General features: G+C 37.4%; 1 protein-coding gene across 2 annotated transcripts in view; it reads right to left on the bottom strand.

Moving 5' to 3' along the window:
• The window catches only part of LOC134670802 (transient receptor potential protein), a 54,408-nt gene that overhangs the window by 20,200 nt on the left and 12,344 nt on the right, over positions 1-21,864 (bottom strand). For both annotated transcript variants that reach the window (XM_063528624.1, XM_063528623.1), the window contains exons 2-5: positions 11,205-11,368; positions 7,336-7,480; positions 2,485-2,580; positions 1,786-1,928 (exon numbers count right to left, since the gene is read on the bottom strand). In XM_063528624.1, the coding sequence (XP_063384694.1) occupies positions 1,786-1,928; positions 2,485-2,580; positions 7,336-7,480; positions 11,205-11,362 (542 nt within the window). In that variant the 5' untranslated portion in view covers positions 11,363-11,368. The remainder of the gene's footprint in view (positions 1-1,785; positions 1,929-2,484; positions 2,581-7,335; positions 7,481-11,204; positions 11,369-21,864) is intronic.

Here is a 21,864-nt window from a genome sequence, read left to right on the forward strand (position 1 = left end):
AAATTTCGATTGTTCCTTTTGATTTTTGATGCTGTCGGAGTAAACAACTCTGTATGTTTTCTAAAAAATTTACATGACTCGAGGATGTACATTGACGGTAAAGTAAGTATTTGGTGTTTCTTAACCCTACAATGCATACAGTTCCATATATGGCACAACCGAAATATGTGCGAATTGCGTCAAGATTCAGGTAGGCAGCGACATCTGTTATACCTTGAAGGTTACTTTACACTCAAGGCTACTATAATAGTTCGGCGTGTTGCCGCTAGGTAGCAGTAAATATCCATGGTGACGGACAATCGATCAAATTTCGGGAGGTGCAAAAATCAGTTTTGACAAGTTTCGAAGTGCGACAAAAAAATCATTTTAAAGTTAAAGAATAAGAAAAAATATATATTGTGACTGTTAATCTGTATATTACTCAATGGTAAGTTTAGTTTTATAGTTTTGCAACGTTTAGATAGCGTCAAGCAATATTTTTCAAACGTTCCCGATATGGTACACCATGCATTGAGGTTCATATTGCTTACACAAAACAAGTAAGGCACGCTTGCACCTGTCAGAGTCTTTATTACGTTGGCATAAGTTTTAGTTTGGCGTAATCTGTAGGAACGGTTATTTATGGTTTTACGGCACACTCACGTTAAAATATGTATACATTTGAGAACTTCTGTCCAAGGCATAAGGCTCAAAATCGTTAACCTTTGTTTAGAGCTCACAACAGCTGATTAATTAATAATTATGAACAGTTTTTAGACGATGCGAAAGTAAATCCTTACGGAATGCAGATAATGAGCATTATTTATCATTTTTATCAATCCTTTGCAAGTAAAGATGATTGGGATCTGGATGATGGGATATTTGAGTGCCGATAGTGAATTCGTCTTTGAAATAATGCGGGCAACAATAAATCAGGCTTCTGAAGAATTTAGCGACTCAGAAAATAGTCGGTCGTCATGTCCCGAGTTAGTTGAGCTGACGCCAGTTACATATGACTTATTTTTAACTATATCACAACTCCATACATCGGAATCACCTGTCAGAATTTCGGAGTTGGTATCAAGTTCAATAATAGGTCACCAATGTGTTCCATGATCATCTGCACGTCCTACACTTTAATTCTGTAAAGTCAAGCTACAATACCAGAAGTTTTTGGAATGCTGATGCTGGTATTACATCACCAGTAGAGCTTCAAGCTGGCCTCATCAGGACTAAGTAAAATTACAAAAATCTCGTCAAAAACATGATTCAAGGCCGCTAAATCCACAAAAGTCACTTAAAAGCAATCCACATCCATAAAAAAGGTTGATAGCATTACAAAAAGAAATGGAATATTTAAAAACGAAAATGTGCCATATATTTTTAAATGTATATACTCTATACCTTAATGCATGGTGTTCCACATATGGAACACAGATAAAAAACCTTCTATTTTCCAAAATATGCGTTATGTATTTTTTTTATTATTTTTCCCTAATAGTAAACACATATATTTATCACATATAATTTTATTTCCATAAACAAAAAAGTCATGCATTGTAGGGTTAAAGAGAGGTCTGCACGACTCCATTTGGTCAGTATTTGTTAATATTGCACTAATTTCTTGCTTGTGCGAGTCTTTTAAGTTCCTCATAGGATACATTATTTTTTAATTGGCTGAGATAAGTAATTCTAGGTGCTTCTTCTCTTGTTTTTTCAATCCTGCCTTCCAGGACGTTTAGGAAAAAGTTGTGATGCCGTATTTAAGTTTGCATATCTACTTACGTAAATCATGCCTGTACCTACTTGACGTCGTGAGGTACGGGCAGCGTGGCTCCTCGGTCTAGGAGGATCTTGAGGATCTCGTAGTGGTTCCGGTGGGCTGCGAGGATGAGGGGGGTGATGTCTGGAGTGAAGGTGGCTGCTGACGGCTCCACGGACTCCCAACTCTGTCAAAAATAACTTTAACACTTATCATGCTGGTGCTTAAGTCGCATATAAAGTTGCTTTTTATGCCCTAATGCATAACGTAAAATCATTTAATACTATCCTTAGGTAGGTACTTTATATCATTCGACCGCAATGGGATTCGAAAGTAGGTACGTAGTGTTAGAACAATGCGAGGTACATATGTACTTATCCATGACATTTTGATTAATATAATATTTAAAACTTTCGCGTTTTTACCACATATTGACATATTGATTGATATTAAATGTAATAAAAGGTAATAAAATAAATTCGCTATAGACCCGTCTATAAAATGTGAGTCAATATTTTCTTTTTTTTTCTTTTTTTGATTATTATTATATATTCAATAATAATTTTCCAGATGGGTTTTTACATTCACAACTCATGATACACATATATATTTAGACCAATCCCGTGAGATATATTATATGGGGGTGGCTAATACTTTTTTTTGTAAGTTAAGGAAATAAAGGCTCGATAAAGGTTTATTATAATACGTTTAGGATATTCATCACAGATATCTCTCCCACTTACGTAAGGTTCCCCGGGGATGTGGTGTTCCTCTTCCCACTGCAGCAACATTTCAACTGCTTCCACGTACTCCTCTTTGATAGCATGTAGAAGCGCGTCCTGGCGGCAAAAAATAAAGATGAAGATAAGATAAGATAAAGATAAATTATTCAAGTAGGCATATATTACAATGCGCTTATGAACTTCGAATAAAGCTACACCGGCATTCGTGTAATATATAGTACAGTCGACGGCATTTCACAGTTACATTTTTCACCTTATTATAAGAGAGTAAGGTGCAAAAGTGTAAACATATCTTTGTCGTCGACTGTACCCACATTATGGTTTTCTTTCTTATTTAATGCAGAACAGGGAAGTACTCGTAACACATTTAACACCGCCGCCGCGTTTTTATTTTGCATACCTACTTACTGAAATCGGATTTTCTTTCGAAGTGATTATTTCCAAAAAGATTCACTTTTTCAATAAAAGGTCCTTATTCATTTTAAAGACTTAATCAACGACATCCCACGTTACACATTTAAAAGATTTTTTTTTAAAATAATACTTAGATTTTTATAATATTTATCCATGCTTAACTGCAGCCTTCTAGTAATAATGACCAGGGCCAAAACCGCGGACGGACAGACAGACGGACACGCAAAATAATAATTGTAATGTATTCTTAACTAATTACTATCTTTGTCTTTTGTATTCTTATTACTATCTTTGTCTTTCGTTATATTAATTTTGTTGTTATTCTTTATGTATATATTGATTTTCTTTTTAATAACAAAACTTCCGTGAGACACAGACATATTAAATATATTAAGAACGGGTCACTCACGTATTTTAAGTCGAAAAACGCTCGACATGTTTCACTCCGTACCGAGGAGTGTCATCAGGAGCTTGCGTTTACGGTGACGGACCGGCGCAGACTGCGGGCCGCAGCTCTCCGCGCCCGATGACTCGGCGCAGGCACCGGTGGCGGCAGGGGGAGCGAGAAACTACCCTCGTTTATGGCATTATTGTCAAATGATGGGTTGCACACAACACTCACTACGTCATTCGCTAATGGTTCGTCCACACTGTCCACCGACGTAGTTCCCAAAACAGTTTTCCACCGGCGCCTGCGCCGAGTCATCGGGCGCGGAGAGCTGCGGCCCGCAGTCTGCGCCGGTCCGTCACCGTAAACGCAAGCTCCTGATGACACTCCTCGGTACGGAGTGAAACATGTCGAGCGTTTTTCAACTTAAAATACGTGAGTGACCCGTTCTTAATATATTTAATATATTGATTTTCTTGTTATTCATGTTACCTGTCGTGATTGTTTCACCGAATGGTCTTATCGGAAGATCAGCGCTGGAAGTCGCCAGCAACATGCTGAGGTGAGACCATTTCGTGGCACTTTCTCTTTTTTATGTTTCTCTGTTTAGTATAAATTTTTATTTTGTGTTTGTGCTCACGAATAAAATTATTTCTGTTTCAATACTATAAGGGTTCCAGTGAACGGAAATAAAACAAAGGGTTCCTAGTTGACTACGGAACCCTAATAATGACCGAGTCCTCCAGTATAGTCGATATACAGCGAGCTTTATTTTTGGCCGTGACGTCACTTCCCATGAGGTGAGACAAGGGTTAGTATTTATTGGCAAAAATATATTTGGTCTATATTATTTAGTATGACATCTTACTCACTTCCAATTTTCTTTAAAATTAGGTAAACATTTCTTGAAATTTCTTATAATATATAAGAGTTGATTTTGTTTAACAAAGTTAAATATATCTGTTGTATTTTTCGCGACATTATTTGCTAAATAATTTATACCAAATAAACGCTGAGGAAAACATACATTCAATAAAAAGCTTAACTTAATAAGGCTGTACTTTCTCGGAACTACTTTTGCTGGAACAAATTCATGGCAAGGGTTTCCTTATAATTTCCCTAGTAACAACGGAGACGTGGTGGAGAATTAAATTTTATGTTAAAAATGTTTTTTCCCAGTTATTCTTTTATTGTGACTTGTGAGAGTATGTGAAGCAACCTAGATGTAAATTGGCATATTTCATTGTTATAGATGTAGGCATTTATTTCATATTTCAATAAATGCCTACATCTATAACAAAAATATGGATCTCATGGTCTGAAATAAACAATTTTTTTTGTTTTTTGTTTTATAACTTAATACCTACTAAAATGTCGACTTTAATGTCGATGGTATCTCACAAAAAATGTAGCGCGTATCACGTAATATTTCTCAAACGTTAGTTAAGTTTTATGGTTAGTGTTTTCTACCAGCGATTGACACTTGATTAAGCTCAAATTGACCTCAAAGCGGCGAGCAACTACGTAAGTATACCCTGGCAAGCTAACTTTGTCAGAAAGAGTATGTAAAAATGTAAGGATCAATCGAAGGATCAATAACCCATTGAAATTATGATTCGCGTGCCTTTTTCTTTTTCTATTTCTACTTACTCACAAATTGATTTGACAGACTATATATAGCAAATATGGAGCATTCCACGGGCTGTCCCGTACAAACACATTTTCTTGTTGAGCGCCTTTTTTTTGTGCATATTTTTGACCATTTGTCACAGAAAAAGAAACTCTTAAGGATGACTCACGTTAGACCGGGCCGTGTCCGAGCCGGAGCTCCCGGCGCTTACTTTTCTATGACATGACTGGCGATCACGTGATGCTTTCCATAGAAAACGATGCGCCGAAAGCTCTGGCCCGGACAAGGCCCGGTCTAATATAAGTTATCCTTTATACCTGCAAATCTTCAGAAAATTCGCATTTGTACGGGACAAACGGTAGTCAATTTCATGAAATGCTCCATATGTTTTTGCCAAACTTATGTCTTTCGGCAAGGAATCCTAAAAGCGGTAAGGTAAGTTACTGCACGGTATTATGTAAATATCGACAAGATGTGATCAACCGCTCCGCCGCGCTGATTTCCCGAGGGGTACCTACATGCGTATCTATCTATTCGTGCTTTTTTCTTACTTTTTACCCCGTGGTATTTATTTCCATAAATAGTTGTATAAGGGTGGTATTACACTTGTCCAAGATCTTTGTTCAATGTGCATTGCGTCATTTTCGTCTCACATGTTTTTAGCATATTTTAAGTGGAATATCACCCTAAAGAAGAAACAAAATAAGTTCCTCATCATTTGACGAGTAATGGCCAAAAAATAAGTGCATTCCCATTACTAGGGAGGTTTTGGGATTATACTATGCAACTTTTACCACCACTATTGGATCAACCCCAAGCACACAAAAAAATTGGCTGATTCATACATTTTGGCTGGTCCATTCTGGTATGTAGGTATAAATAACATAATCTATTATTGTAGTAGGTACATATATGTAAGGAGAGGCATGTAATATGACTCTCCTCCATATTAGGTTAGGAATGTAGTCCATATACGAAGAGTCATGTACGACCGGTCTGGCCTAGTGGGTAGTGACCCTGCCTGCGAAGCCGATGGTCCTGGGTTCGAATCCCAGTAAGGGCATTTATTTGTATGATGATACAGATATTTGTTCCTGAGTCATGGTTGTTTTCTATGTATTTAAGTATTTGTATATTAAATGTATCATTGTCTGAGTACCCACAACACAAGCCTTCTTGAGCTTACTGTGGGACTTAGTCAATCTGTGTAAGAATGTTCTATAATATTTATTTATTTATTTATTTATGTAAGATGACTATAAGGAATGGAATTTAGGTCAAGCTACTGGACACCTGAACTGGATACCATGTGTAAGCCTCCCCACCTAAACACGTATGACCTAAATTCCCAAGTTTACATATACTAGGTTTTAATGAATAAATGACAGTATTTACTCGGCACTCCTGTGTTTCACTACTGTCCTGGGTCCCATCATTACAATTCTCTATGGGAGGGTGAATTTTTTTTCGCGAGTTTGGAGTTGGTCACATAGTAAACGTTGCTCAGTATAATCCCAAAACCTCTCTAGCAATGGGAATGCACTTATTTATTGGCCACCCTGTTAATTAATTAAATATACCATCCCAGTGTCAGATTTAGGTAAAAGCTTCACAGTAATTGCAATCTTACTCATTGGAGATTACAACATGTCAACGTATAGGTTATATTTTATTCCGGGCCCTTTCAAGTGTAAAATCTTGTTAACCAAAGGAAGGGAAGGAAAAAACTTACGTAAAAAGAAAACTGCCACTAACAACAGTATTTTTTCATTAGGGACTGAATGTAACACTATTTTGTAGTTTCTTATTTGCCTTATTAAGTACTGTGTTATTGTGGCTAGGCCTCCAATTTTATTATTTTGATAAAGGTAAACGGTAATCAACGCGGTTGTTCAGTGAATCAAATAAGATTTTTCGTAAGATTTATTTATTTATGCTTACCAAGTGTTGTTTTGTGAGCAGTTTTTTCTTATGGTCCGATCTTCTCTTAACCTATTCAAAACCTCTGTGTTACCTTGACTTTCATGTCTGCCTATAAACTCGTAAGTACCCACGTGTGGTTGCTTAAGATAAACACTTTGTTAGTGTCGGTCTAAGCTAATTCTACAGCTAGGTACACGACATTGATACAACAAAGTGAGATAACAAAGATATGTCATTTATGATGACTGATGATGACATGCCAAACTGTCATTACAAATGACATGCAGAGTTAGCTTGGTCCTACCTACTGCCTATAGCCTGCTATTGTATTGATCTTGACACTAACTTTGACTTTGATCCCCGATGTAAGCAGTAACTTTATCAGCTCGATGCCCGCGATAAGCGCTGACCGGTTGAGAGGGTCCACGCAGTTGATGTCGCACAGCTCTGGACTGCCGGTGTACTGGTCGATAATGTGGACAATATTGGCACTGACCTTGACTTTGATCCCCGATGTCAGCAGCAGCTTTATCAGCTCGATGTTTTCGTTCTCGATGGCCGCGATGAGCGCCGACCGGTTGAGAGGGTCCACGCAGTTGATATCGAACACCTCTGGACTGCCGGTGTACTGGTCGATAATTCTGTGGACAAGAGAGGGAATTATAAAAAGGTTTATCATCCACTTGGAATTGGTTTTATTATAGACTGTACCCGACGATAAATACAACAAATTTTTATATAAATCATACTACCGCGTAAGAAATAGTAACCTGTTATATACATGATTTAACGCTGCATAATACTGTGATGTAAAAAATATTGAAATATGGGAAAAATGTCAGCCTGTCGGATGCTTTTTTGCAAGTTCTGCGTTCTGTTGGACTTTGCCACTGTTCCCAATATTTTTTTTATTTACCGTAAAATGGGGTGAGTAGGGTCAAAACTGAAATTTAAACCTCGATAACATTTTATTTTTACATATGAAAACTGAATGGTGTATTATAATAAGTGTTCCGGACGTTTGTATTTTAGTTTTTATTTTATTTTGGTTAGTTCCATTTCATAACTTTGACGATAAAGAGGAAAACCCACCTCACCCCGTAATGCTTCGTATTTGGGGTGACAGGGGTTTTCATACAAAGGTGATTTTGGAAGATAGTTGGATCGATTTTTTTTATTATGCGTATTACTATAGCTCCATTTTAAATTGGAATACATTATTTTTGTAACAGTAGCCTTAAAAACCCTTCTCACCCCCCTCTCAAACCTTCTCTCCCCATTCATAATCCACCTCTCCCCGCGAAACCTACTCACCCCGTTTTACGGTACTTACTTAATAATATCATATTATTCTCTTACGCTACCAGGAAAGTATCACCATGCTTTAATATTTGGTGCAGATTTTTTTTTCTTAGGATGTCCAGTATAGTGGACGTTATCGATTTAAGGGTTAACAATAGGATTGTAATATCACAATATAGACTTAGAAATAATGTTGTAGGTACTATAGGAACTACGCGTGCAATTGTACACGGATTTTGCCAATAAACATTTTGTTTTGAACCATCGCCCTACCTCCCACAGGTGACCCCCTTAAAACAATCTGTAGAATCTTGAATCTTGTTTACTGACCTACATATATTGACGTTTACGTTGGACGCACAAGATGTCAACAATCTCTACTAGCAAGTTACTACCCCAATAAAACTATTAATGCATGTTATATTGGAACTCTTTCACGTTTAAAAGCTACTTAAAGTTATGTTATGACGAAGCATCAAGGAATATACTTAAGTTTTGATTTAATATACATAAAGTGAAGAAAACAAGTGGTCTTAAATGTCTATAAGGAACCTACGCTTCTTCAGACTTTTGCTCAGTTGAGTATAAGCTGCATTTAAGGCAGTATTATTTTAAATTCTACGCTATAAATTCAACTGAGGCACCTATTAAAATATGGCTTATTAAAGTGAAACTTTTTGTGTATTTTTTGCTTAAGAGTGGCTAACGCAAATTGCAGCTGATATGAGAATTTATAATAAATACCTTGCTAATTTTACGGATACACTCACATATTTTTAGTCACTTACACACACACACACACACACACATACATGTCATTTAACATGTCGCGCGAGTGAAACATACGTGAGTGAAACCGTAAAATTAGCTTAAAGCATGACTCACGCTAGACCGGGCCCGGACTGGGTCGGAACTTCCGGCGCTTCGTTTTCTATGGAAAGTACCACGCGATCACCGATCAGCCGTCATGACGATGACGCCCCGGCCCAGGCTCGGCCCGGTCTTGCGTGTCGTCCTTAAAGGTAGTATGTCTCACGATAGTTTGAATTAGAATTTAATTCTTTTAGACAATAAAGTTATAATAGACCTAAAGTTTTCGATTCCCTACTGACAGATTGAAACAGCCTTCAATCATCATTGAAAGTACAATACAACATTAATTACTGAACACAGCCCTGAAATAACTTGAATAGACCAAATTGACATTACGGCGGGAAAAATTTACGGGATTGGCGGACGAAGTTGGGCGAAGTTAGGCAATAGGAAACAGTACGGCTAGTACACACCCGGGTGAGTTGATTTACATTGGAGTAGGTCCAATTAGGGGGAAATGAAACCAGGTGTGTGTTCATACTATACATATGGTTTTATATTTACTTCAGGGTGAAAAAAAAAGAACTAACTAAGAGTATTATTATCGGTCGTAGCCTTCATAATTCATAATATTTAATTTGCAAAAAAAGGAGTTACAGTAGTTGGTACATTTTATTTATAAGAAAGTCCGTCCTTTTAGCCGTCCATGCACAGCATGAAAGTCTTACAATCTAGCCGATATTTACCTATATTATTTTATTAAATAACAATTTAATAAAATAATATAGATATAGGTATCTGTAGCTATCGAAGTTTAAAGTTGATATACAAGAAGTATAGATGTGGTCTATTTTCGAGACATTGCGGCATTTGATTTTGTTGCACCTACTTAGTAGGCAATGCACTACCTATACAACATCGTATGCATTTGATTGCAAGTCCGTGGAGCTCTTTAAACTAGTAAAGGAATATGTTTACATAATTGATTTAAGTATATATGTGGACCCGGGTATGTCCTTAAACTACGTCCAAGACCACCGGTGGACGGGCAGCAGCGTCCCTCAAATTCGGTGTACTCGACTGCGATCGCCAACCCGCCTGCCAAGCGTGGCGATTATGGCATTCACCCCCCAAAAGGGGGAGGCCTATGTTCAGCAGTGGACGTCTTATGGCTGAGATGATGATGATGATGATGATGTGTCTATATCTAAGGTACGCGCGAAGGAGTACCAAATAGCAGATTTGACATTACAAGGTTGTCCGTAAAAACTTTTGAACTCCGATATTTGAGTGGCTTCTCGCCTCCAATAGCAAACATAGCTACAATAATCGGGAGGCATCGTGATAACATACTACACTAAATAGGATTACAGCACTTTTGCGGCTTCGGCTGATCGCCGTACTTAACGACAAATCGCAAAAATCGGGGAAGTCCGAACAGATTAACCAGATGGCGACGAGTGGACGTAATTCTTTCAAGTTTTTGTTATAATTTTGTCAAAAGTATTAAATTATAATGGCGGTTTTCGGGCTCATATTATCCGGGAAAGTATTTGAAGAGTTCTGACCCGTCGGATTAAATTTAATAGGTGTTTTATTACGTTGACGACCGCTTGGAATTTTGAATCAAACGACTGTATTTGTTACAAAGTATTTTTATATCTCAGTCATAAAAAAACTGGGGTGACAAATGGACAATAGGTAAAAAGTTGGTTCAAGTTTTGATGCTACAAGTAAGTACCAATGCTATAGTTATCTAACATTTTCTTTTTTATAAATGGATGTAGCTGTCGATGTGTTCGATTCCTATGTCGACCTAGTTTTTTAGTAATCAACGAATGCAGGCAACGTTCTAACAATGTACACAAGTCAAAGTAGAAATACAATTGGGTTTTTGAAAACTGAAATGCTACAGTTACCTTTAAGAACACGTTTAACTACTGTGTCTACGCCCACGTTTACTAACACATTTAAGTTTTTTGTTTATGGCTCAGTAACTTATTGTTACTATATCGTGTTTTCATGTGACAAAACTTTGGTCGGAAAATGGTGATCGTTTGTCGTAAACGCCAATCGAAAACTATAAAATGTGTCGTAATAATGCGAATAAAAATTTACTTGACGCGATAAAATTACCCATAAATTATAAGATTTTCGATCGGCTCTAACAATTAACGATTAGGAACAATAAGGATAACTTTTCTCCCTAAAGTGGAAGATGGCTCTAGGTTATGACGAGTAGGTACTTACTTCTTAACGGTGGCATAGTCTCCTCGGTCGGCGTGAAGTAAATACGTCTTTTCCTCCCTAGTGAGAGGTCGCTCCAGAACATGCCGCAGGTCATGCTGGCTGTTCCGCAGCGCCTCCTGCGAGCTGCCCAGCAGCTCCTCTCTTGAACCTTTGTTCATTCTCGCCTGGAAAAAGAAGTATTGTTAAACAATGAAACTACTTTTACGGTCATTCTTATAAAATATGTCTGCGGTCTAAATAGAAAATGTATTAAAGAGTCTTTGCAATTAGAAGTAACCGCAGATATATTCTTAAGGAATGAGCCTTTAATAGTTATATGTTTTACATGGGGGCAAAGTTGTTGTTTAACCGCTCGTGCTAATATTGATACCCGAGCAAGCGAAAGATCTTGAGCGTTGCGAGGGTTTCAACGCACGAGGGTTAAACAAAATTTGCCCCCGAGTGAAACATAAAATTTTTCACCACACCAACCCAAAGCAAATATTAAATGTAAAATATCAAACAAAATCAAACCAAATCAAATCCAAATGAATGTTATTAAATACTTATTATCCAAAATCATCATTTAAAAGTCAATTCTACCAGAAAACATAAGAAAACTCAAAATTTGCATTTGATTACTTTGCCTCACATGTGAATAAAATGCAACTTTGCTATCAGTTTTTGAAGTGCAAAGTAAGCCTTTCCGAGCTGGTGTGGTGAAAAGTATTTTACTTACGGTTTCTGTTATCTAAATACGTCAAAATTTGTGCTTGTACCATCGCCCACACTGTTAACTGTACATCGATGGATCTAAAGAGGCCCACTGATTAACAGTCCGCCGGACGGTATCGGCCTGTCAGTTAGAACAAAATTTTGACAGTTCCGAACAACTGACAGGCCGATACCGGCCGGCGGACTGTTAATCAGTGGGCCCCTTTATGCCTTTTGTAATATGTTCCACTAATGTACAGTTATAGGAGTGTTGCTGTTTGTATTCGCATTTTTAGGCAAAATACAAGTAGGTAAGTCAATCTCAAAATACAAGTAGGTAAGTCAATCTCAAAATACAAGTAGGTAAGTCAATCTCAAAATACAAGTAGGTAAGTCAATCTCAAAATTTACCTATAACTGAAAGTCAAAGTACAACCTAAAAGTTTAATCCCCAAGCAAAATGAAGTAGAAAGCTAAAAAAAGAGCGCCAGAAGAAATTTATCTAGCCATATTATTATTGACAAACAAAATTGGCCAATTTACAAACATGTATTCGCAACAAAATATAACAATCACAAACGATATTTTCCCTAAACATGACTCAATACGTGAAAATCGAAAAAGTTTACATCGGTTACATAAAAATAACTTCGGCATTACGAATTCGAGAAAACCGGTGACGCAATTTGAAAGATTGTAATTTATTTTCTCAACACCATTCGCGAAAGTTTAAATCAATGTTCTCTCAAAAATAAACGAGATCCAGCAAAACGGTTTATCGCGTTTTGATTGTTAGGATTTTACTCTTTCCCAATTACAAATAAAAATAAATGTCTATAAATAGTTGGACTCTTGTAAAAAAATTGGTACCTACTTATATTAAAAAGTCCCATAACCAGACAAACTTCATTGGGGCTAGTAATTGTAGAATTAGTCATCCATGGTTACCTATATCCACTAAACCAGTGTTTTACAAACTTTTTATGACACGACCCCTTAGTACGAACAACATGGTTCGCTTATCTATTGTTTTTAGGCCGGCAGAGACTTCGCGACCCCCCAGGTGGTCTATTAAAATAAACTATTAAAATACACTAAACTATTAAAATTAAAAACTATTTATTTATTGGATCAGAGTTGCATTTCTTTTTTCGTTCATTTTTAAACACAATAAAAATCAAATAAATTTCCTTCGTTCTTGATTTCAATTTCGACTAACATTTTTAGTGTTCCGTACAAAACTTTGTTTACGGAACACTTATGGGATCACTTCGGTCTTGCAAATCAGTTATTTTTGTATGCCGCTTTAGGCGGATAAAATAAAAACTATTGTTAAAATGAATAAAGTGATACAAACTATTTCCCCGCGACATGGTTCCGTAGATGCTGGCAGCATGTCACGGCTGTATCGCAATACTAATCCGTTGAGCGAGGAAGCTGCCAGGAAGCCGATTCTCTAACGATTTGATATAGTATTCATATTATTATGATACGACCTTGATCGTAGAACCAATCAGAGGGATTACCGCGAACCGCGTTCGACGTGCTGCCTCCCTGTCACACTTACGTACGAATTTACAAGTGGAACAGAGAGGTAACACGACGAACGTGGTTCGCGGCAGAGAGAGTAAGTTACGCAGACGTTAGCGTATATACCTGTCAGTTTGACATATATTTTACAGTTTTGACACTGCTACTAAGGCAGTCGTGGTAAGGGTATATAGTAAGGTCCAGCTATACGCTTGCCAGTAAAGGCTATTTTTTTATTCCACAGACTAAAATGACATTTCCTAGTATGGACATAAAATGTAATTTCATAGTATGAAATGTCATTTTATTCTACGGAATAAAAAAATAGACTTTTCGTTATCCTTTGAACTGTGCTCGAATGCCACGGGATTTGACGCCAAACGGTATGAAGTTGTATTCGTTGTTTTCGGGACCCTCTATTACTAAGACTCCATTGTCCGTCTGTCTGTCACAAGACTGTATCTCATGAACCGTGATAGTGACAGTTGAAAATTTCATAGATGATGTTTTCTGTTGTTGCTATAACAAATACTAAAAAGTACGGAACCCTCGGTGGGCGAGTCCGACTCGCTCTTATCCATTTTTAGGGTTCCGTATTCCGTACCTCAAAAGGGATAAAACGGAACCCTTATATAGGATCACTCGTGCGTCTGTCTGTATGTCCGACCATTCCCTCCCCCCCTTTATCTCTGAAACTCCTGGGCCTAAAATTTTGAAATAAATACACAAAATAGTACTTTACCTATAGATAACAGGAAAACCTATTAGGAATGGGGATCCCTTTGTTTCCCATAAATTTATTGTTTCGAATTTCGATAGTCAGAAATTGATATCCATATAATTTATGGACATAAACATCAATAGTCATAATTTTTGTTAAGTATAACGTTTCATAGTTCTAATGTTAAATATCTATAATATTAAACGCTATAATCACAAAAGTTATAAAATTGTTGAGTATAACATTCAAAGGTATATCAATAATTATTCAGAAATATTTTAAGGCATATATTTTATCGGACTAATGGTCGTTAATCTTATCGTTTTATGTCATCTCTTTGTTTCCCATAAACTTACTGTTTCGAATTTCGATAGTCAGAAAATAATATCCTCTATAATATTCTAATATTTAGGAGCTATAATATTAAACATTATGACTTTCAATAATTATGTCAAACAAAGGGCCATTTTTAATGACATCCTTCATATAAAGAAAAATGAAATCTGTTTCCTCAGGTAGGTTTGTTAGTTACCTTGTGTCCCTCAGAGCGGAAATAGGAGCCCCGCGAAGCGGGGCTCCGTCGACTCATGGGCGGGACGAAATGGTTTAATAAGCTACATGAAAAATAAGAAATGGCGGGAAATCAGTAAACCAAACAATAAAAAATCTGTTTCCTCAGGTAGGTTCGTTAGTTACCTTGTGTCCCTCAGAGCGGAAATAGGAGCCCCGCGTAGCGGGGCTCCGTCGACTCGTTGGCGGGACGAAATGGCTTAATAAGCTACATGAAAAATAAGAAATGGAAGGGAAATCAGTAAACCAAACAATAAAAAACTGTTTCCTCAGGTAGGTTCGTTAGTTACCTTGTATCCCTCAGAGCGGAAATAGGAGCCCCGCGAAGCGGGGCTCCGTCGACTCGTTGGCGGGACGAAATGGCTTAATAAGCTACATGAAAAATAAGAAATGGAAGGGAAATCACTGAAATCAGTAAGCTAAATAAAAAAGAATCCCCAGGTAGGTAGACAGGCATGCAATTTGTTTTGTTTAGTTTTACAACTAAATTGACAATATGACTAATAAAAATTATGATGGAAAACGTTATGGTCTAAAAAAATCGGAACTTAAAATTTAGGAAATGCAATAGAGCCCCTACTTATCATTATAACCTGCGATAAAAGACCTTACAACGATTATTGTAAGCAAGTTTATTGCCTTCAATATTATGTAATGGTATACCTTCTGGACTTTGAATATTATGAGTAACAAATTTTATGACTAACAATAATAATGACCTGCAAAAATCGGAACTGCAATTTATATTGTTAAAATTTATGACTATTGACAATATGACTAATAAAAATTATGATAGAAAACGTTATGGATTGAATAAATCGGAACAAAAAAATTATGGGAACCAATAGAGACCCATTAGGAATGTGCAGTCAAGCGTGAATCGGACTTATGTACGGAACCCTCGGAACGCGAGTAGACTCGCAGTTCAGCACCGGTTTTTTTTTAATTTTGCCGCTCGGGGATTATCTGGCTTTCCGTGAAGATGAAACGGGATTAATGTAGTTGTGTATGTGTAGGTGTAGTATGACTACGTAGAAATAATTAAAATCTATTTGTTTTCAGCACGTAAATAAAATTGTAATCTATAAATAACATGTTCATAACGGTTCGAATTAATTTGTTTACCTACTATTAATTCCGATGTTTCGGACACAGGTTTAAAGGTAAACGAATTAAAACGCTAACATATTATTTAGTATGTCTGTGTAGAAAACTCGAAAGTTTTAAACGTATTAATTCCACTACAAAATGTATATGTTCACCGTATAAATTATAGTTTCCGCTGAACGCAGTACTAAGCTCTCAAGGCAGGGTTATTTTCGCATACCATTTAAATTATCAAATTAATGGTTCAACAAGGAGTCCCGAGGAAGCTACATTTAATGGAAGATATTAGATAGACTCGCGTGGAGAGATTAAAGAGGCGCCAATTTCAATGGGTACACTAATACCGACATACTTTTGTACCCGACCGTACCGAGCCGTCAGTAAAATGAAATGAAATTTCTTGAAATTAAATGTTAACGGAATAATCTACCATTCTAGGCAGCAAAGATTTAGTGAAACTTTTGAAGTGAAAACTTCTTTAGCGGCGCTGGGCACTTTTTGAGGTGGGGAAAAAATGATAAACTCGAGACAGCGTAAGAGTGACATTCCATTTCCAACTGCAGCTGCAATACTGTTCATTTTACTATGGAAACGCGTCGCTGTCATTGTCAATTGCCATAGAAAATGAACAGTATTGCAGCTGCAGTTGGAAATGGAATGTCACTTAAAGGCGATCACGTGACCGTAAGGTTTAGATGGCCACTCATTTAGATCGCATTTAAATCTATAAACAAAAACTCAATGACATTACATGAAAAAGGTTCTAATCTTGAACGGGTTGAAATACGAGGATCTCACAGTTACATTCTAACTTTATATCACTCAAATATAATTCAATAAAGCTACATCTTGATGAAATCGCTAATAAAAGTGAATTGTACTGGTGAACAAAATTCAAAATATCTTGACCAAATATATTTAGATGCGAGGTCTGCAAGGTAACTTTACAAGCTCACTAACCAACAATTTCGGAACTAAAGTTTTTCAATAGAAAGGGGGATGGGCCAATTAGGTATAATTAGGTATACATAGTGTAGTGCTGCAGACATTTTGGACTAGTCATTGAGTCTTCACTTCTGTCGGCACTCCCGGAGTGCAACCCGTTGTTTTTTTTTGCTAAAAACAGCATGACATAATAAGTTTTTGGAAAAAAATATTTTCATGACCTACACTAATAAAACATACCTACATAACAGGCCAAGATAATAAAAGCTTTTAAAAAAGACGTTTACACTTGAAACGCCAGGAAAAATAATAAATGTAAGCGTAGAGACGTGTTATTGATAATATCCCGTTTTAGTTTAATTCCCTCTTTTCGTCCTCACAATTGCAATTTCGTCAGTCAAGTCACCACTAAAACTCTTATAATCTCACATTTAGGTACACTCACAAGAATCACACTCACAAATACAATGAGAATAGAATACAAATCCATCTCGTTGAATGATTTAGAGTAACACCAGACTTTCATCGAGTTAAGATAACATTCGGAGCCAAAAGTAATGTAGGTCATATCATTTGGTCAGTTTAAGATCGACAGGAAGTTGTCTCAACTTTGTGATACTAAAACTGTTAAATGTAGCTTTCTGGACATTTCTGTTCCAATCTATTGCTAAAATAATATATTTACTACTAGTACAGTAAATATTTAAGACATGTGATCAATTTAGTAAAATAATCGATCTTATTGCCTTTATTAGAGATGCACCAGATATTCGGTTACTATCCGGTATCCGGCATATCCGGCCAGTATTTTAACATCCGGCCAGATATCGGATAGTAACATTGCTTGATTTCGGAGTAAACAAAATTGGAATAACCAAAATAGGTCAAAACCTGCACAATGCGCACCTGAACAATCGAAATGGTAGGTATAGTCCGCCGGCCGAATATTCGGCGGCCGGATATCGGATATTCGGCCGATGGTCAGGCCGAATATCCGGTATCCGGCCAAACAACTATTCGTTGCATCTCTAGCCTTTATACTAAGGCCGACTATGTGTACATATTTTTGGTAGATTGGTCGATGGTCAAACACAAAATCCGCACGTAGTCGATTTTTGATGGATTCGTATCGACTCAAAATTGAAGAGACGGTAACTTGTCAGCAGAAAAAAAGGCGCGAATTTCAAATTTTGTATGGGAGATCAACCCTTCACGCCTTAATTTTTTTCAATTTGCCGCCTTTTTTACAAACAAAGTGGCTATGCCAGAGTATAGAGTACCTATATTTTCAATGCCCGCCGTCATTTGTGTCATATTATCTAAGTAACTAGCTCATTATTGCTCTCTATCTTATATAGAGCCTGGCTCATTATTTTATATAGAGAGCATAAAAGTGACATTCCATTTCCAACTGCAGCTGCAATACTGTTCATTTTACTATGGAAACGCGTCGCTGTCACTGTCAATTTCCATAGTAAAATGATCAGTATTGCAGCTGCAGTTGGAAATGGCATGTCACCTTAACTCCTCGTTTTGAATATTGCCGTAAAATATTTGCCTCGCTCCCGCGTGGATCCCACCTTGATGTTGACAAAATAAACAGTACAGTCGCCATCAGATATATCGGAGCGGCCGAGGTGCTCAAAAATATCTGAACACGCACTTTAACGTCTAGTCAATAGAGGCGTGTTCAGATATTTGTGAGCGCCTTGGCCGCTACGATATATCTGATGGCGACTGTACCTATTTATGCAGCCTTACATAATAAAGATAAAGATAAAGATAGCCCTTATTGCTAGGTATTATGTGTAGTTTCATGTTTTATTTAATTTCCTCTATTTTTTATTTATTTTTTCTAGCTTGTCCACTGACATAGGCCTCCTCTAAAACCTTCCAGCGCTCTCTATCCCGCGCTTCCCGACTCCAAGTTGGTCCAGCAACCTTCTTTATATCATCTTCCCACCTTAGTATCTGTCTGCCTCTCTTTCTTTTAGCATCTCTGGGGTACCAGTGGGTTAGTTTCTGTGACCATTTGTTTGGGCCTCGGATCATATGACCCGTCCATCTCCACTTAAGTTTTTTGATAGTTTTTGCTATGGGGATCACCTTTGTTTTTTGTCTAATGTCCGTTAGTCTTTCTCTGTCTTTTAATTTTATGTCTAATAGGCTCCTCTGCATGGAGTTTTGGCACACTTCTAATTTTCTCATGTTTCTGCTTGTAAGGGCCCAGGTTTGGCATCCATAAGACATACATGGGGTTATGCAGGTGTTTATAATCTTGCCTTTTTCTAGTGCTGGAATCTCCTTATTTTTCATGATCTCTTTCAATGACCAGTAGCGTTTCCAAGAGTTACCAATCCTTTGATTGATCTCTTTTTCCATTTGGTCCGTTGGGGATATTGTCTGGCCTAGATATTCATATTCACCTACGTACTCTACGCTTGTACCTCTTAATTCAATTTTTGCCTTTGGTCCATTTGTCATGACTTTTGTTTTAGATGAATTCATTGTCAGCCCAACTTTTCTACTTTCCTCCTCCAATTGATTGATCATTTCGTGTATCTCTGTGGGATTCTCACTCAATAGTACTATGTCATCTGCAAATCTCAAATGATGTAGATATTCTCCATTTATGATAAGACCCTTACATAATACTCAACGGTTAATTGATATTTTTTCTCGCAAGATATGTTTTCAGGTGACTGTATCGTGAAATATGCGCCATTGGCTGTTTAGTAGATATAAATATATTTAAATCAACACATACAAGGACGCCAAAAGGTCAATAAACTAACCGTTTCTGTGATTCTCCCTCTCCAGTACTAACAGCATATTCTAAACTATCTGTTACTGACTACCTTATGTCTTTACAATAAGGTACAAGGTGTCCAGAAAGGGTATCGGGTATTTGTTTTAGCGCCATATTCGAAACGGGGCCACGAAAGGGAGCGGGGAGGGGTTCGTGGCGTGCGCCATTTAGTGGAGTTTTAGCCACGATGGAACAGTACTCGGGGACGCATCGCGCATTTTGCGTACGAGCGTATTATCGTAACGGTGATTCAATAGTGACTGCTCAACGTCTGTATTGTGCGGAATATCATACACGCCACGCGCCAAGTGACGAAATGGATCAGGATGTTCGGGAATACAGTTTTGAATTTTAACCGTCGCACCTGTATTCTCGAACATCCTGATCCGTTTCCTAATGCTATCGTCACTTGGCGCGTGGCGTGTATGATATTCCGCACAATACAGACGTTGAGCAGTCACTATTGAATCACCGTTACGATAATACGCTCGTACGCAAAATGCGCGATGCGTCCCCGAGTACTGTTCCATCGTGGCTAAAACTCCACTAAATGGCGCACGCCACGAACCCCTCCCCGCTCCCTTTCGTGGCCCCGTTTCGAATATGGCGCTAAAACAAATACCCGATACCCTTTCTGGACACCTTGTATATTATCAGTTAACAGAGGGTCTACCGCGAACATGGAGAATTGAAAATTCGTTATCTGCCTCTTTATCGCTCGAATACGCAAGAGTGATAGAGACGCAAATAACGAAACACCGATGAACGATTTTATCCCCGGCCGCCGTATGGACGATGATAGGTACTTGTTTCCTGTGGATAACATTTTATGTGTCGGATTTTAGGTCTCACGCGGTTTTTACGAACTCACTACGGCCGTGAGTTTAATATATGGTGTTTTAATTTATGGCTTTTCCAATAAATCTTTCGGGTAGCTTTCCTTCATGTTACATCTATCGTAATATAATGTACTTACCTTTCTGATGAATTTAAATAATGGAGCTAAAATTTGATTATTTCCTAAACGGTCTAGTTTAGAACTGTAATTTACGTCTTCCCACGCGTCTTCGCTTAAATTGTTTTTGAACACAATGATAAAATTAATAGATTCCTTTCATATCTTAATTATGAATTTATTATGGACGTATGTAAATTAAAGTTAACTTAACCTGCCGTTAAGTAATTAGCTAATTATAGCTCCATTACTTTCATTAATGAGAAAGGTAAGTACTTACGTTATAGGCAGTACCGTTTTTACCATAAGGGCACACGGGGCCCGTGCCCAGGGCCCCCAACCACACGGGGCCCCGAAGGACAGACAGTATACAGGGTGGAAAGATAAGACGGGCCCTGGAGGGAAACTACCTTAAATCCTTAAGCTGGCTCATTTTACTTAAAGGAGACATTCCTTTATTTTTAAAAAGAAATAAAACTGCATTCAAAGGTTTTCTTTCATTTTTAAATTTGGCTTGTCTAAAAAAATCTTGAGTACTAAATATTACATTTTATGGATATTTTATACGACAGACGAGTGTAAGACCTAATGTTTCTTGGAGAAATGTTATCATTAACATTAACTGTATCGACTAGTAGACTAAAATTGCGAGTGTTTATTTTTTGGAATTTTTAGTCGGTTCTAGTCCCGGACGAGGCAAGCGAGTTTTAGAAAATCTTTGAATGCAGTTTTGTTTCTTTTTAAAAATAAAGGAATGTCTCCTTTAAGTAATATGAGACAGCTTAAGGATTTAAGATAGTTTCCCTGTAGGGCCCGACTTATCTTTCCACCCTGTATAACAGTATATTTGATTACCTACTCATACTCGTAATTTATATCATCATAGTAGAAAAATGTTAGTTTAATTTGCTTTCTTTACTTTAAGATGGCTCTGGTTTACCAGCTTCAGTCTGGGAGTTCGTCTCCGTAAGATGATGGCGATGATAATTGATAAAACGTAGGTTGTATCCTATGTAGAGATGCAACGGATAGTTGTTTGGCCGGATACTAGATACCGGATATCCGGCCTGCCCATCGGCCGAATATTCGGCCGGCGGAACTATACCTACGTTTCGGTATATCAGGTGCGCATTGTGCAGGTTTTGATATTTAATTTATTTTTAATTTTAATTTGACCTGTTCCCTAGTGAACGTTGGCGCGGACTCATTTCTAGGTTTCAAATAAGTGCGGGTGCAAGTCAGTGGAATGTTTAAATAGTTTTATAATAATAAACGAGTACGATTATGATCGTGACCGTGTTTCTTAAATCCAATTTTGTTTATTCCAAAA

Source organism: Cydia fagiglandana, chromosome 14 (assembly GCF_963556715.1).
Source record: "Cydia fagiglandana chromosome 14, ilCydFagi1.1, whole genome shotgun sequence".
Taxonomy (NCBI): domain Eukaryota; kingdom Metazoa; phylum Arthropoda; class Insecta; order Lepidoptera; family Tortricidae; genus Cydia; species Cydia fagiglandana.